This window comes from Vicugna pacos, chromosome 11, assembly GCF_048564905.1.
Source record: "Vicugna pacos chromosome 11, VicPac4, whole genome shotgun sequence".
NCBI classification, from domain to species: domain Eukaryota; kingdom Metazoa; phylum Chordata; class Mammalia; order Artiodactyla; family Camelidae; genus Vicugna; species Vicugna pacos.
This window is the reverse complement of record NC_132997.1, coordinates 23,239,911-23,253,982: the sequence shown is the minus strand read 5'-3', so window position 1 is coordinate 23,253,982 and position 14,072 is coordinate 23,239,911. Positions and strand designations below refer to the sequence as shown.

General features: G+C 47.2%; 1 protein-coding gene across 3 annotated transcripts in view; it reads right to left on the bottom strand.

The window, feature by feature from the left end:
* Positions 1-10,029: 10,029 nt before the first annotated feature.
* Positions 10,030-14,072, bottom strand: part of LOC140699201 (formin-2-like) — a 70,585-nt gene continuing 66,542 nt past the window's right edge. For 2 of the 3 annotated variants that reach the window (XR_012077210.1, XM_072970936.1), the window contains one exon: positions 10,030-10,183. Coding sequence is in view for 2 of the 3 variants with exons in the window: in XM_072970936.1 (XP_072827037.1) it covers positions 10,182-10,183 (2 nt within the window). In the remaining variant the exon portion in view is untranslated. Of the gene's footprint in view, positions 10,184-12,362; positions 13,493-14,072 lie in introns of those variants that run through there. The other variant, XM_072970937.1, reaches the window with a different exon arrangement.

Below are 14,072 nucleotides of genomic sequence, written 5' to 3'. Positions count from 1 at the left end.
GAACATGAAAACTCTTTGGTTAGTTTTCTTTTTAAGTACAGGACAATTTTGCCCTAAAATCCTGATCTTTCCTAATACCTACAAGCATTCTGAGAGAACTACAGGAGGCCTCGGGACTGGTAAAGATTAGTAGGACTTGACTTGTTTCCAGACTTGTACTTCTAGTTTTGCAGATATTTGCAAGACAAAGACAGTTGTTGACATTAGCCTTTGAATATTGGCCTCCTGCTGATTTATTTCTAGGAGACTCTGGGGGTATCACTGAGGACATGGGTGGGTTTTCTCCCCATCTAGTGGGTTTAGTTCTAAAAGGGGCTTTGGGTGTCAATGGTGGAGAAGGAAGAGGAGGAGGAGGAAGAGGGTGTAGTGGAGGAGGACAAGGTCGGGGCAGTCAAATAAAGAAAAAGGGTTTAGAAAACAGGCAGGTAAAGGGATGGAGGAGAAGATGCAGAATTGGGAGGCAGGTAGAAGAGGGACAAGAAAGTTCAGTTGATTTTTCAAGTTTAGGGAGAGTGTAAGTCAACCCTTCATTTACTGCCTGGAGGGAGGCAGTTTTATTGGTGTTACATTTAGAGGCCTCTAGAGACCAATTAAAACATGCTTCTCATTATTTGTCTGAAGAAAAGTTATGCTGTTTTCATGAATTGGTAGAATTAATGTCAAAATGACCATAATTTCCAAGTCAGTCTACAAATTCAATGCAATTCCCATCAGAATACCAATGGCATTTTTCATAGAACTGGAAAAAATAATTTTAAAATTTGTATGAAAACACAAAAGACACTGAGTATCCAAAACAATCCTGAGAAAGAAGACCAGAGCTGGAGGAATCACACTCCCTGGCTTCAGACTATACTACAAAGCTACAGTAAACAGAACAGTATGGTACTGGCAGAAAAAAGATACATACATCATTGGAACAGAATAGAGAACTCAGAAAGAAACCATACTTATGGTCAATTAATCTGTGACAAAGAGGTTAAGAATATACAGTGGGGAAAGGCAGTCTCTTTAATAAGTGGTGCAGGGAAAATTGTAGAGCCACATGGGAAGGAATGAAGTTAGAACATTCCCTAACACCATATACAAAAATAAACTCAAAATGGATTAAAGACCTGAATCTAAAACTGGAAACCATAAAACGCATAGAGGAAAGCTTAGTGGGAACACTCTGTGCATATTGTAGGAATATTTTTTGGATCTATTTCCTAAGGAAAAGGAAATAAAAACAAAAATAAACAAATGGGACCTAACTAAACTTAAGAGCTTTTGTATAGCAAAAGAAACCATCAACAAAATGAAAAGACGAGCTACTGAATGGTAGAAAATATTTGCAAATCATATGACTGATAAAAAGTTAATATCCAAAATACCAAAACAGCACATACAGCTCAAAAGCAAAAAGCCAAAAAAACCTGATTAAAAAGTGAGCAGAATACTTTTCCAAAGAAGACATAGAGATGGCCAACCTTTCTAATCATCAGAGAAATACAAATCAAAACCACTCACACCTGTCAGAATGGCTATCATCAAAAAGAGCACACGTAACAAATGTTGGGGGGATGTGCAGAGAAAGGAACACTTACACACAGTTTGTGGGAGTATAACTGATGAAGCCACTATGAAAACAGTATGAAGTTTCCCTGAAAAACTAGAAAGACAACTACCCTATAAGCCAGCAATTCCACTCCTGTGTTTCCTAAAGAAAATGAAAATACTAATTTGAAAAGATGCATGCACTCCACTGTTCATAGCAGCACTAGTTACAATACCCAAGATATGAAAGTAAACTAAATATCCATCAACAGATTAAAGGAAAATGAATATCTCTCTCTCTCTCTCTCTCTCTCTCTATATATATATATATATATATATATCTTCGTTGTGTACACACACACACACACACACAATGGAATATTACTCAGCCATAAAGAGATTGAAATTTTGCCATTTGCAACCACATGGATGGACTTGGAGGATATTATACTTAGTGAAAGAAGTCAGACAAAAAAAGACAATACTATTTGATATCACTTGGATCTGGAATGTAGAAAATAAAACAAAGTAGCGACTATAACCAACTAGAAACAGACCCATCCGTATAAAGAACAAGCTAGTGGTTGTCAGTGGGGAGATGAACATGGGAGGGACAAGGTGGGATAGGGGATTAAGAGGCACAAACTACTAGGTATAAAATAAACAACCTACAAGAATACATTGTACAGCACTGGGAACACAGCCAAAGCATTATACTAGCTATGAATGGAATATAATCCATAACATTTTTGAATCACTATATTGCATACCTGAAACTAATGTAATATTATAAATCAACTGTATCTGAATAAAGAAAGACACCTACACTCCAGTTGCCCAGATGTTCTATAGAAGTCCATGTCCTATCCTTAAATCAGGCCACCAGAAAGGAAAAAGGACCTGTGGTGCTGGTAGAGTAAATAGAAGAGCTTGGATCATTTACAGATAGTCTTGAAAACTGATGTCCATGTCTTGAAACTCATTTCTAGACCCTCATAAAATCAAAGAATATTAGAAAGACAAGGGGTCTTTAGAAAGCGTGGTCCAGATTTTCTTTTTAGATCTAAACACAAAGAGGATTAAATATGTTCAGCTTAGTCTGGTGGCAGAATCAGGAATCCCATTCTGCTGGTAAGCAGGTCAGTGTTCCTTCCACCATTTGAAGAAACTCAAACACCTCATTTTATGATTTTGCCATGGCTGGGGGATCTCAGACACATAGAAGTTAAAATAATTAATAATAATCATTCATATCATTGTATTTGTATAATAAAACACAAACTCAAACAAAAATAATTAGGATTGGAGCTCACAAGATGTAAGGGTGTTTATTAAGTAAGGATTGGTTGGGGATTTGAAATGGTTACACAGTTGTGAAGGGGAGTGAACTCTGGAACTACAAGCTTGCAGCTAGCAGCTGCTGGCAGATACTGTTTGGAAAACCGCCAGTGGCATCCTTGAGTTTGATACAGCTCAGAGAAGATTCAGGTTTTCAGTGGTGCAAGGACATATCTGAGACCAAAACTCCAGTGGCCACCCTGATCCATTTTTGTCTGCCTGAACTGTGATTACTCCATTCTAATTTCAATTTGTCATCAGTAAACTCAATGAAGATTTGAAAAACACAGTAGACCTAAATGAGTTACTCATTGTTGCTTTAATTGTCCAACAAGAATCCGTTTCCATATTCTTGCAGCACAGAGCTGGGCTCTGTGTCCAGCCCCGACCCCCATCGCAGGCATTTGATTTCGTTGCCAGTGGGAGAGGAAAGAAGTGACATGTGCCATTCTAGATCTGACTGATAATATCCCCCCTCTCCACGCATTTCTTTCCCCTCTTTCCCTTATGCTGATGGGTGCAGATGTGGTGAGATCCTAGGGATGGAGAAGGCACAAAGTGGAAGAACTCTGGGTTCCTGAAAGACCACACCAAGGAGTGCAGTCTTTCCTACCTGAACACCCACCCAGCACTGTTACGTGGGAAACCATAGAGTGATAGGCTACTGAAATTTGGGGGGTTATTTAGTAATTCACCAGAAACATATAATATACCCCCAATAGGTTTAAGTCACAAGATTAATTTAACTCATGATGAACCTAGTAGATTTAAAAGACTGAAGTCAGTTTGGCTCTAATAGCCGAGCTGGTCAGTACGAAGGCAGATCCTCTTATCCACTCAGCATCGGTGCCCTGAGCACTCAGGTGGTGCCAGTGCTGGAAGCCCCCACAAGGCCCTGCCCTCCCGGAGCTCACAGTTGGGAGAAGAAGATGGGCAGAAGCATGAGAACCCCTCAAACACGTGAATGAGAAGAGTGAATGCTAAGTGGAACCAAAGCAAGGTGCTGCCCTGAAGTGGGGTCCACTAGGTGAGGGGCTCTGGAGAGGCTGCACTGAGGTGACATCTGCATCTCCAGCAGCATGACAAGAAGGAGCCAGCTGGTCAACAGCCTGGGGATATGTAGCCTTGCAGAAGGCACAACAGTGCAGGACTGTGGAGGCAGAAGTGAGTTTGGCCAGAGAGAAGGTTGGAAAGGAGGCCAGTGTGGCTGGAAGGAGCTGGGGAGGAGAGCCAGGGGGGCACTGGGGAGGGCAGGGTCAGGGCCTGGTGCAGGAGGACAGCATCAGTGACTTATGTCTATTGTTATGTGACAATGCTTCCCCGAACGTAGTGGCTTAACCACCAAACAGTTATTACTGCCAGTCCCTGTAGGCCAGAAGCCCCGCAGGCCCCAGATGGGAGCTTGTGCTGAGTCTCTCAGGAGGCTGGGGCTGGGTCCTGAACTGCGTCAAGATCTGCTCCACTCAGGCCTGGAGCCCACGCAGTGGACATTTGTGGGACTCAGTTTGGGCTGAAGGCTTGAGTCCCTCTCTGTCTGTCGCTCTCCCTTGGTGCTGGGACACGTGGGCCTTTCTAACCACAACTCATGAGCCACAGTCTTGCTCCCCAGACTGAGGGGACTGAGAGAGACACACACCTACACAGGGAGCTCACATCAGAGTGAAGATGTGCTCAGACACTGGCTTTTTATAATCAAATCATGGAAGTAACTAATCTTGGCTCACTCTGCCAGCTTCTATGGAATTTTAAGTCCAGTCTACATCAGAGGGGAAGAGATTGCACAAGGGTGTGTGTGCTCGGAGGTGGGAACTGAGAGGAGTCACTGAGGGGAGAAAGGAAGACCCTGAGAGAGGCCTTGCTCAGAATCACAGCTGGTAAGAAGGCGGAGCAGGTATGACCCCAAATCTGTGTCCTCAAGCTGGGCCCTGGCTGCATCCAGGCTGTCGCAGGTGCTCTGGTGTAACTGTGCACAGATGTGCAGATGGCCTTGGAGGGGACGATGAGCCTCCAGCAGCCCAGATGGGCATTTGGCCAGCTGTCTTCTTAGGAGGAGCCCAGGTCAGGGGAGCTTCCTCAGTGCGTTCCTACCGACACCCTGCCCAGGGGCGAGGGCCCTGGGGCCACCCTACTGCTGAGCTTGCACTCCTGCAGCTCTGAATCTCATCCCTTGTTGGATAACTGGGAAATTAAAGCCCATAGAGAGGCAGACACTGGCCCAGGGCTCACAGCAGGCGGAGCCCCGAGGTAATGGGATGGTCTGACCTCCTAAGCCAAGGCTCCATCCGCTTCTATAGGGTTTGCTTGGAAAGTAGAATGCTTAACATCTTGAAAGCACTTGCCCTTTCCTCCCCATGTGGGGCTATTTTCTTTCAGGCACCCAGAACACGAGCACTGGCATGTGCGTGCACGCACACACACACATACACATGCACACACTAGATCACATTAGATGTAAGGACTGTGGCCTTGGGGCAAAAAAGGGGCAGACACAGATGAGGTGACAAGAGGAAGAAAAGAGGTTGGAGGCTCCTAGCTACATGTGACACAACTCCTCCAGGTTTATAGGTCTTGTCCCACATACATGAGAAGACATCCCTGGGAAGTATCGCTGGAATGGTCCGCATTGTGCGGGTGAGGAGACAGGCCCTGGGAGGCATGGTGGCTTCTCCAGGATCAAGAGCAGGTAAGAATGGGGAGCTGAGTCTGAACCCAGGTCTGTCTCAAAGCCGGGGCCCTGGGGGCACCCAGGCTTTCCCAGGGGGCAGTGGAGAAGACTCTTTGGATTGATGTTGTCCAAGGAGAAGCCTCAGGTAAGGGGACCTCAGAAGGGAAGACACTCTCATGACAATGGGCCCTAACAGAACTTGGAACCCTTGTAAACAGGCACCCACATTCTAGCAACAGCCTCATTCCCAGCTTACAGGGCCAGAGACACAGCACTGTGAAAAGTGTCCTCCTGCTGTGTCACGAATTCTCAGGGCTTCATCTTCAGGAAACCCTGGAATGAAAGGCTTTTCAGAAGTTGCAGAGCTGCAGATATTGGCTCAACCCTCATCCCGATGCCTCTGGTCATTTACCAGGACGTCCCCTAAAGCAGCACAGGGTGGCCTAGGGCACTTCTGGGAGCCCTCCCTGGGTGCCCTTTCCCCTCCCCTTCATGTCGCAGGAAGAGGGACAGGAGGGGAGGGTCCCTTCAGGGTAGGAATATGTTGGTGGGCAGCTGATATGCTGGTGGTCCCATCATGTTCACCCCCCAGGACAGGCTGGCGTGGGGAAGGAGGATTCTTGAGGGACCTCTTATCTATCCTAGTGGGAACCGTAGAACCTCAGGCTGTCATCTTTCTCCCTCTTTGTGTACGTTTGCACAGTCAGTGGTGTGCTTGTGTCTGGATGGGCATATCTTTTGGGTCTGAGAACCAGCAAAGCCAGCCAAGCAGGGTTCTGAGCTTTCTGCCTGGCTGCTGGGGCACTGGGTTTACTGGGATCCACACAGGAGACTGGACAGGACCTGGTCCATGTTGCTGCCTGCTCACCTGCTCCATCTCCCTGCTGGAAGGGCAGGTGCCCACCCCCCAGAGTCCAGCACTGGCTCAGGGTGAGTGCTGGTGCTGAGGGGGCCCCAGACCATGCTGTGCTCCCCAAGGCTCCCCCCTAGAGTCTTTCACCAAAAGGAATCTAGGGCCCCACCTCTTCTCCAAACCTGCCCTCACCGCCCAGCCCCTCCTTAGCCAGATGGAAAGTCACTGCCCACATGTTTGTACAAATGTCAGAAAAGAGACTTGCAAGATGCAGTCATCTCACATTAAATCAAAAGTATTTTTGCATTTTTCTATGGATTTTCTTCTTTTATCGCTTACCCCTTGTCCTTGTTGGCGAGACAATCCTTCCACTTCTTCTCCAAGTCTGATCCCTCCCTGTGACTGGCGGGAGTGCTTTTACCCAGAAGGACATGGAGCTCATGGAACTATGTTTTTTTCTCTGCATTTTGCTGATCCTGTTTTTCGTTTGTTTTTATATTTTGTGTTTGTTTGTTTGTTTTTTAGACATCAAGGTTTATTTCTACTTAAACAATACTCCAAGAACTTTCAAGGGTCAAAAGACCCAGTGATAACTGGGACCTCAGTGAGCTGCACAAGATTCCAGAAGGGAGAATGGTTACCACTACATCCAGCCCTTCCCTGATGTGGGGCCGTGATGTGATTCCTTCTGTTGCCATTTCAGCAGTGCTGCCCTGAGCATCCTACATGTCCTGATACCTGATTCCTCCCCAGGACAAGCCTCTGGGTTCTCATCTCCACAATGCGATGTTTCATCAGGACTCACTGAAATGATGCGCTTGATACAGGGAGGTGCTGTCAGTACTCAGCTAACAAAATGACCTCAGGACTAACATTTTCAGTCATTCTCCACCTCAAATTCCACCTTTAAACCTTAGGAATTTTTTCTCGTTGGCCCAATTCTGTCACAAGACATGAGGTTCGGGGGTTCAGCCTGAGCTCCAGCCCCTAACCGTCCTTCCTGGTGGCCAATGGTGCTGTCCCTGACTGCATGTCCCTCCTCTGCGCCATCCCAGGGCAAAAGTGGATCAACAGTGAAGAGGAATGAAGCCTGGATGGTGTGGACCATCCAGCCAGGCAGGCTGGAAAAGCTAGTGGAGCACCTGGTACCCAATTTCATGGTAAGTGATACCCTGTGTCCCCAGCCTTCCATGCACTTACCGAGCATCTATCATCTCCCATCAGTTTTGACACTTGCTGTTCCAAAGGTGAGGGCCCTGCCCCTCCACAGCAGGGTGGGGACTCGGGCACCTGCCAGCTGTCAGTCTTCAGAAGGTCACTACACTTCTATGAGCCTCAGGCTGCTCCTCTGAACAGTGGGGTGAACAGAGGGTTAACCTCATAGGGTTACTCTGGGGACTGTGACGTCCTCCGTGAAAGCGCTGTCTGGGTTCCTGGCCCTGCAGTAGGTCTGCTGGAGGAGCTCTTATGCTAATGTATTTTCTTCCCCAGGGCTTGGCCTCATCCATTGCTGTCTCCATGGTCTTGGATTTGAGCTGTTTTTTCCTATTGAAGAGGAGAGTTGAGATTCCACGTAGGGTGGTCCTGTCCTGGGTGAAGCCATTCAGGGATCCCTGGGGACATTTGGAGAGGCCACAGGCTGACTCAGACAGCTGACATGGGGCTGGTTGGGCCTCATTCATTCATCAAATGTACAGCAAGCCCTGCTGGGTGCAGGCCCTTTTCCAAGCACAAACCATAACCCAGTGCACAGAGCAGACAACCCTGCCCTCAGGGCTTCACCCTAGTTGGGAATCACACAGTCCCTGGACACACTACCAGCAGGTAGTGCCCACGGTGCAGTCTGTGTTCCCCCAGCTGGCCGCCTCCTCCAGACATTGGTGCACCCTGATGCATTCTGCTGAGGGCAGCAGAGCCCTGGACCAGCTGCCATGTGAGTGAGCTTTGGATCAAGTGGAGGGGTTCCCTTCTCCAGAGAGCTGAAAGGAGTGTGGGGACTGTGGATGGGAGGTGCTGGCAGAATCTTGGATCCCACACATTATGGATCTTGAGAGAAGGCAAAGGTCTGAGGAAAGAAGTCAAAGCTGTAACTGGGGCTTTGGCTGCTCCAGAAAAGCAGAGAGGAGCTGGAGGACAGTGTTCATACCCATCCCTTTCCCATCCTGGCATGCCTCCCCATCCTGGGAGCTATAATGGGGGAGTGGAGAGAGTCCTTCTCACTGATCTGGTGGAACCTCTGCAGCAAGGGCTCAGTGGGCGCTCAGGGGTGGGCTGAACCCTCCCTGTGGAAGATGAGTGTCTGGGAGGAGAAGCCCCACATGGGGAACCTAGTGGGGTCAGCAACATGCAGACACGGGAGTAAATGTTGCAGGTGTTCAGGTAGGACCTGGAAGCCTGGGCAGGAGAAAGAGTCCATTTGTTCCCTGGTCCATCAGATCTTCATGGAGCACCTCCAGTGTGCCAGTGAGAGCTGTGAACAGAGCAGACACCAGAGGTGACACTCCAGTGGGAAGGAGACCAGGGAGAGAGACAGCAGTGTGCCAGGCTTCCCTGAAGAAGGGGAGAGGCCCTCACCCCATTGATCAAAGCCTCCCTTCAATGGAGGCTTTTTGACAGCCCCTCCTTGCTGACTAGGCTTGCCTCTGCCAGGACTGCCAGGTGACAGGTGGACAAGGGGTAGGACTGGCCCCTGGATGGGCAGGAGCAACAAGCACAGGTGCCCTGGCCCCCACAGGCCCTGGAAGGTTAGTGAGGAAAGAAAGGCATGGACTCTGACTCTGTTGCCCACCTGTCTGCCCCAGGGCCATCTCCTCCATCCTGGCCATACCAGTTCACTGTGGACTTTTACCAGCTCCCTAATTTCCCCATGAGAACATTGCCATTGTCCTACATGGCCCTTAGGTCTCAATATTCCCAACTTGGGCCTGGAACACCATGTCCACAGTCTTCTGGCACTGATAGAGCAACTCAAACTTGCTGAGGCAGAGAATGAGGGTGAGGAAATCAGGGTGAGGGCTGTGGGCATGTGTCAGGGATACAGGACTGTTCTCAAGCCTCCAGAGGCTGGGGTGGATTCAGGAGCAGTGAGCAGGCCCAGATCACTGTTCCCATGGACTGCAGTCTTGGAAGACTTCCTAGGGGTGGGAACTTGGCCTCACACTTCATTGACTGGAATGAATGTACTTGGCAGGCACATGCAAAGGCACTCACGTCGATGATAGTTTCTTGTCCTGGAGCTGCAGCACCAGTTCCAGAGCAAGATGTGGAACCACCTCAGGAGCTACCACCAGCTACAACTCTAGTGCCCCTGACAGCTGCAGACCCACGGCAGGCTGCAGCCACAGTTCCCGTTCAGTCTCAGTGCCCAGAACAGGCACTAGCATCAGCTCCTCCAGACCCAGAGTGGGCTCATGCCACAGCTTCCATGCAAACCCAAGACATGGAACAACCACCTACACCAGCTTCAGATTCAGAGCCAACGCAAGTTCCAGGAAGATCTCTTGTTTAATGTCAAGAGCTAGAACAACCACCTGCACCAAACCCAGCTCCAGTGCAAAGGCAGGCGCAGGTCAGAGCTCTTGATCCAGCTCAGCAAGTAGGATGAGCACATGTGGCACCTCCATGTCCAGGGACAGAGCATGCGCACATCACAGTTCTCGTCAGGCCTGGGTTGCTCTGACAACCTGCGCCGTCTCAGCACCGGACCTCAGCTCCCGCAGCGCCGTCAGCTGCCGCTCTTTTTTTTTCAAGTTTATTTCCGTATTTTAAATAGCTTTATTGTGCCATGAGTCCTGTACAGTAAATGAGACATATTTCACATATACAATTTGATGAACTGTGATAGATGTACACACCCATGAACCACCACCACGGTCAGGAGAGCTGACATTCCCATCGCTCCCCAAGAGATGCAATTTTCAAATTCCCAATTTGCCCCTCGCCACCTCCTTTGCCCCCTGGATACCATCAGTTTGTTCTCTGTGTCTGTGAGTCTGTTTCTGTTTTGTAGAGAATTTATTTCCAACTGCTGACCCTCAGTTAGTGCCTGTTGTGCTGCAGCAAACATTATTTTATGTTATTAAGTTTAAATACTTAAATATAAATAGTTAGCTAGTGGCTTATTAACCCTATTGTAATTTAAAAAATTGTGTTTAGTCTTTATTAACTATTTATTCATTTCATTTAGATTTTCCTCAAATATTTTCATTAAATTTTCCAGACGCTACAGTTACTTCCCAAGGAGATCTTGAAGAAATTAACTTTACATCAGTGGAGTGCAGAGCGCCTGAACTCTGCTGGCATATGTGTCCACACGCAGTTTGGAAAAAGTGAGAAATTCATTAAAGTACAATGAAACATATATTTGATTCCCATGCAATTCAGTCATCCTTTCATTTGCATTCATACTGTATTTATTATGTAATGAATATGACATTCAGGATAAAGCAGTAACAAAGCAGCTTAAAAAAACTGCCCCCGTGAAACTTCCAATTCAGTTAAGAATCAGACAATTCACAAGGCTGTACTTTACATGGAAATGGTAAGAAAACCTTGAAGGGAATGAGACACTGATGTGGTAGGGATGGTGATGTATGTGGAAGTCATCATTCTTCCTACTGGGTGATCACTACAAGGGACCTGGGGAGTTCTTACAGACAAGCAGGCATTTGAGCTGAGACCTGAAGGAAGGAGGGAGACCACCACGTGTGTATCCAGGGAGGATTCAAGGCAGAGGGAAGAGCTAATGCCAGGCCCTGGGGCAGGAGCACCCCGTCACAATCAAGGAGCTGAAAGGAGGCCTGTGAGGATGCAGCAGAGTGCGGCCCAGCCAGACTGCTCAGTTAGATCAGAGAGGGAACCACCTGACAGGTGATGTAGGACTCATGGTGCTGTGTGCATGTTGGCTTCATCTGTGAGGAATGGAAAGCTGTGGGCAGAGTGAACTGAGCAGTGACCTGACTGGATCCTCTGATGCTGGGTGGAGAACAGCCTACAGGAGTGAGGGCCCGGGAAGGAGCGTGGTTAGTGGCAGCCACTGCCATCCTGTCAAGAGGTGGTGGCAGCTCTGCTCAGGTAGAATAGGGGGAGGCCAATGAGGGACATAGTCTTAAATTAAAGATGAAGGCTTTGCTGATGGGGAGGAGATGAGGTGGAGAGAAGGGAGAAGTCAAGACAGACCACAAAACTGGGGTTTGAGCTCCTGTCAGTTTGGAGATAGTGTCACAAAATGGGGAGAATGAGGGAGAGCAGGTTCAGGGGAGATGGTTAATCTGTTTTTGGCTTGTTAGATGTCCACCTGCAGATGGTATGGAGACAGCTGGGTGGGCATAAATCTAGAATGTATGTGAAGGTTTGGAACAAAGAAGTGAATTTCAAATCATGACAGTCTAGATGTCATGGATGCCACAAGTCTGGATGACGTCAGCAAGGAGACGAGTGACTGAGAAAAAAAGTGAATCAAGACCTAATTCCTGAGTCAAACTAATGCTAAAGGGTTTGGAAGAAAAGTAGAAACCATCAGTGGAGTCACAGAAAGAAAGGCCAGTGAGTTCGTAAAATAAAAAACCCAGAAAACAACAACAAAAAACATATAAAAATGGTAGAATGTATTGAACTAGAATGTATATCATGGAAGCATTTCAAATAGGGAGAGAGACTTACTGTGTCAGAAGAAGCTGATAAAGAAAAGTGTGGATTGAGAAAACTTTTTCCTGTGATAGAACTGTTCTAAAATGGGATCGTGAGGGAGACACAACTCTGCACATTTACACACACACAAGCCAAAAAAAAAAATGTGCTTAAATGAGTGAATTTATGGCATGTAAAATATACCCCAAGAAATCTCCTTCAAAATGAAGGAGCACTTAGCACATATCTACCCAGCAGAGCTGCTCCCAGGTACTCGTCTCTCAGGGTAAATGAGAACAGATGTTTAGAAAAAAGATGCATGCATATATATACAAAAAATTTATTCATAATAACCCACACTTGAAGTAAATCAAATGTCTATTATTAAGAGAATGGATAAATATTTTGTGATATAATCTTACAAGGTCACATTATTCAGCCCTACAAACAGAATGAATGGCATCTTCAAATACAAATATTTAGCTCTAAAAACATTACTTAGAGCAAATGATAAAGACATCAAAGTATACATTGTGATTTTTTCCATTTTTGTCAAGTTCAGCCACCATCAAACTAATGGATTATGTCCTGAGAGCGTGTGTACTTCAACTAAAATATGACAGAGGGTGTATCTTCTGTTGAGGATTAGGAAAATGAAAGATCTGTAAAATCTAAAAATTAACATCGATACATTTCACTCTATTTTTTACTGTATATAGATCTAAACACAAAAAGAAACAGGCAAGAAAAATTACCATTGGACAGTAATGGAGAGAAGGACACTTTGGTTACAACCCTCCCCTCTGGCACAGCCCCTCCCCCACACACTGGTAACTGACCAATCTGGGATGTCATTTGCTGGCTGGGTTCCAGGTGGAATCTTGGGGTGCCCCCCGGGGCTTGTGGCTGGTGGCTCCACGGTAACCAGGCAGAGCCCTGGGTGGGTCAGTGCCATGGAGGGGCTGCTGTCCTCCATGGAGCTTGGCTTTGGGCTGATCCTGAGGGAGGTGGGTTTGGTCCTGGTGGTACTGCTGCCCGATGGCCTGTGTTCTCAGCTCATGTTCCAGAGCCTCCAGTGGGAGGCAGTGTTGAGTCTCCCTGTCTTCACCTCATTGGTGAGTGTCTTATTTACCTGCAGGCTTATTCAGTCTGTTAAGAGTCACCTTTATCAAAGCTATGAAAAGCAGCTGGCTGAAACACTGGCTGCCCAGATAGAAGAGAAGTGCCACCTCATCGACCAGCTGTATGTGGCTAAACAGGAGCGTGCCAGCATGGAGATGCCTTTAAGGAATGCCGGGCTAGAGAAGGAGCCAGTAAACGTACCCAGCCTCACTAAGGCTTACAGACACTTGATGACTTTCAACCTCAGTTTAAGGAAGGAAATCAGTTTTGTCATTGAAGAACTGAGGAAAGATAGATCCCTGCAGTCCATTCAAGCAGAGGTGACGGAGATGCTGAAAGTGCGCACGTTCCTGGAAAAGGTCATGAGAATCAGCACATCACAAGGGGCTGTTACAAATGAGCCAGGGGACCGAGCACCAAGTCCTGCTGGTCCCTTTCCCAGGAGTGGGTCCTCGTGTTAAAGCCATGCTGTGCCCTGCCCTCGACTCAGGCCTCCCAAGCTGCCGGGCTGCATTCACTCACCTGGTCAGATCTCCACCTGCACTGCACGGAGGCCAGTGGATGGAGGGCAGTCCCCTCCTTTGGACCAGAGTCCCTCCAACTTTAAAAGTGAGCGCAGCGGTGAACTCCTTTATGGTCAACATCTCTCATCTACAATATACTGGAATTCCCAGAACACAGCACGAAGCATGGGGCTTTCTCTATATTCAGCAAATGTGTGGATTCTCTCTTATTCGTTGTGAAAGAAATGTTGTAACTGAGACTGATCTTCTACTTAGCTGGAATCTACATTAAGCCTCGTTTCTGAAGACAGTTTGGGTAACTATTATATACCAGCCATGTAAGTGAAGTATACACAGAGTTATTCTGTGCACAAATGTTACATTATAATTTGAAATCATACGCAACTTGTCAATATAAAGTTTTAGA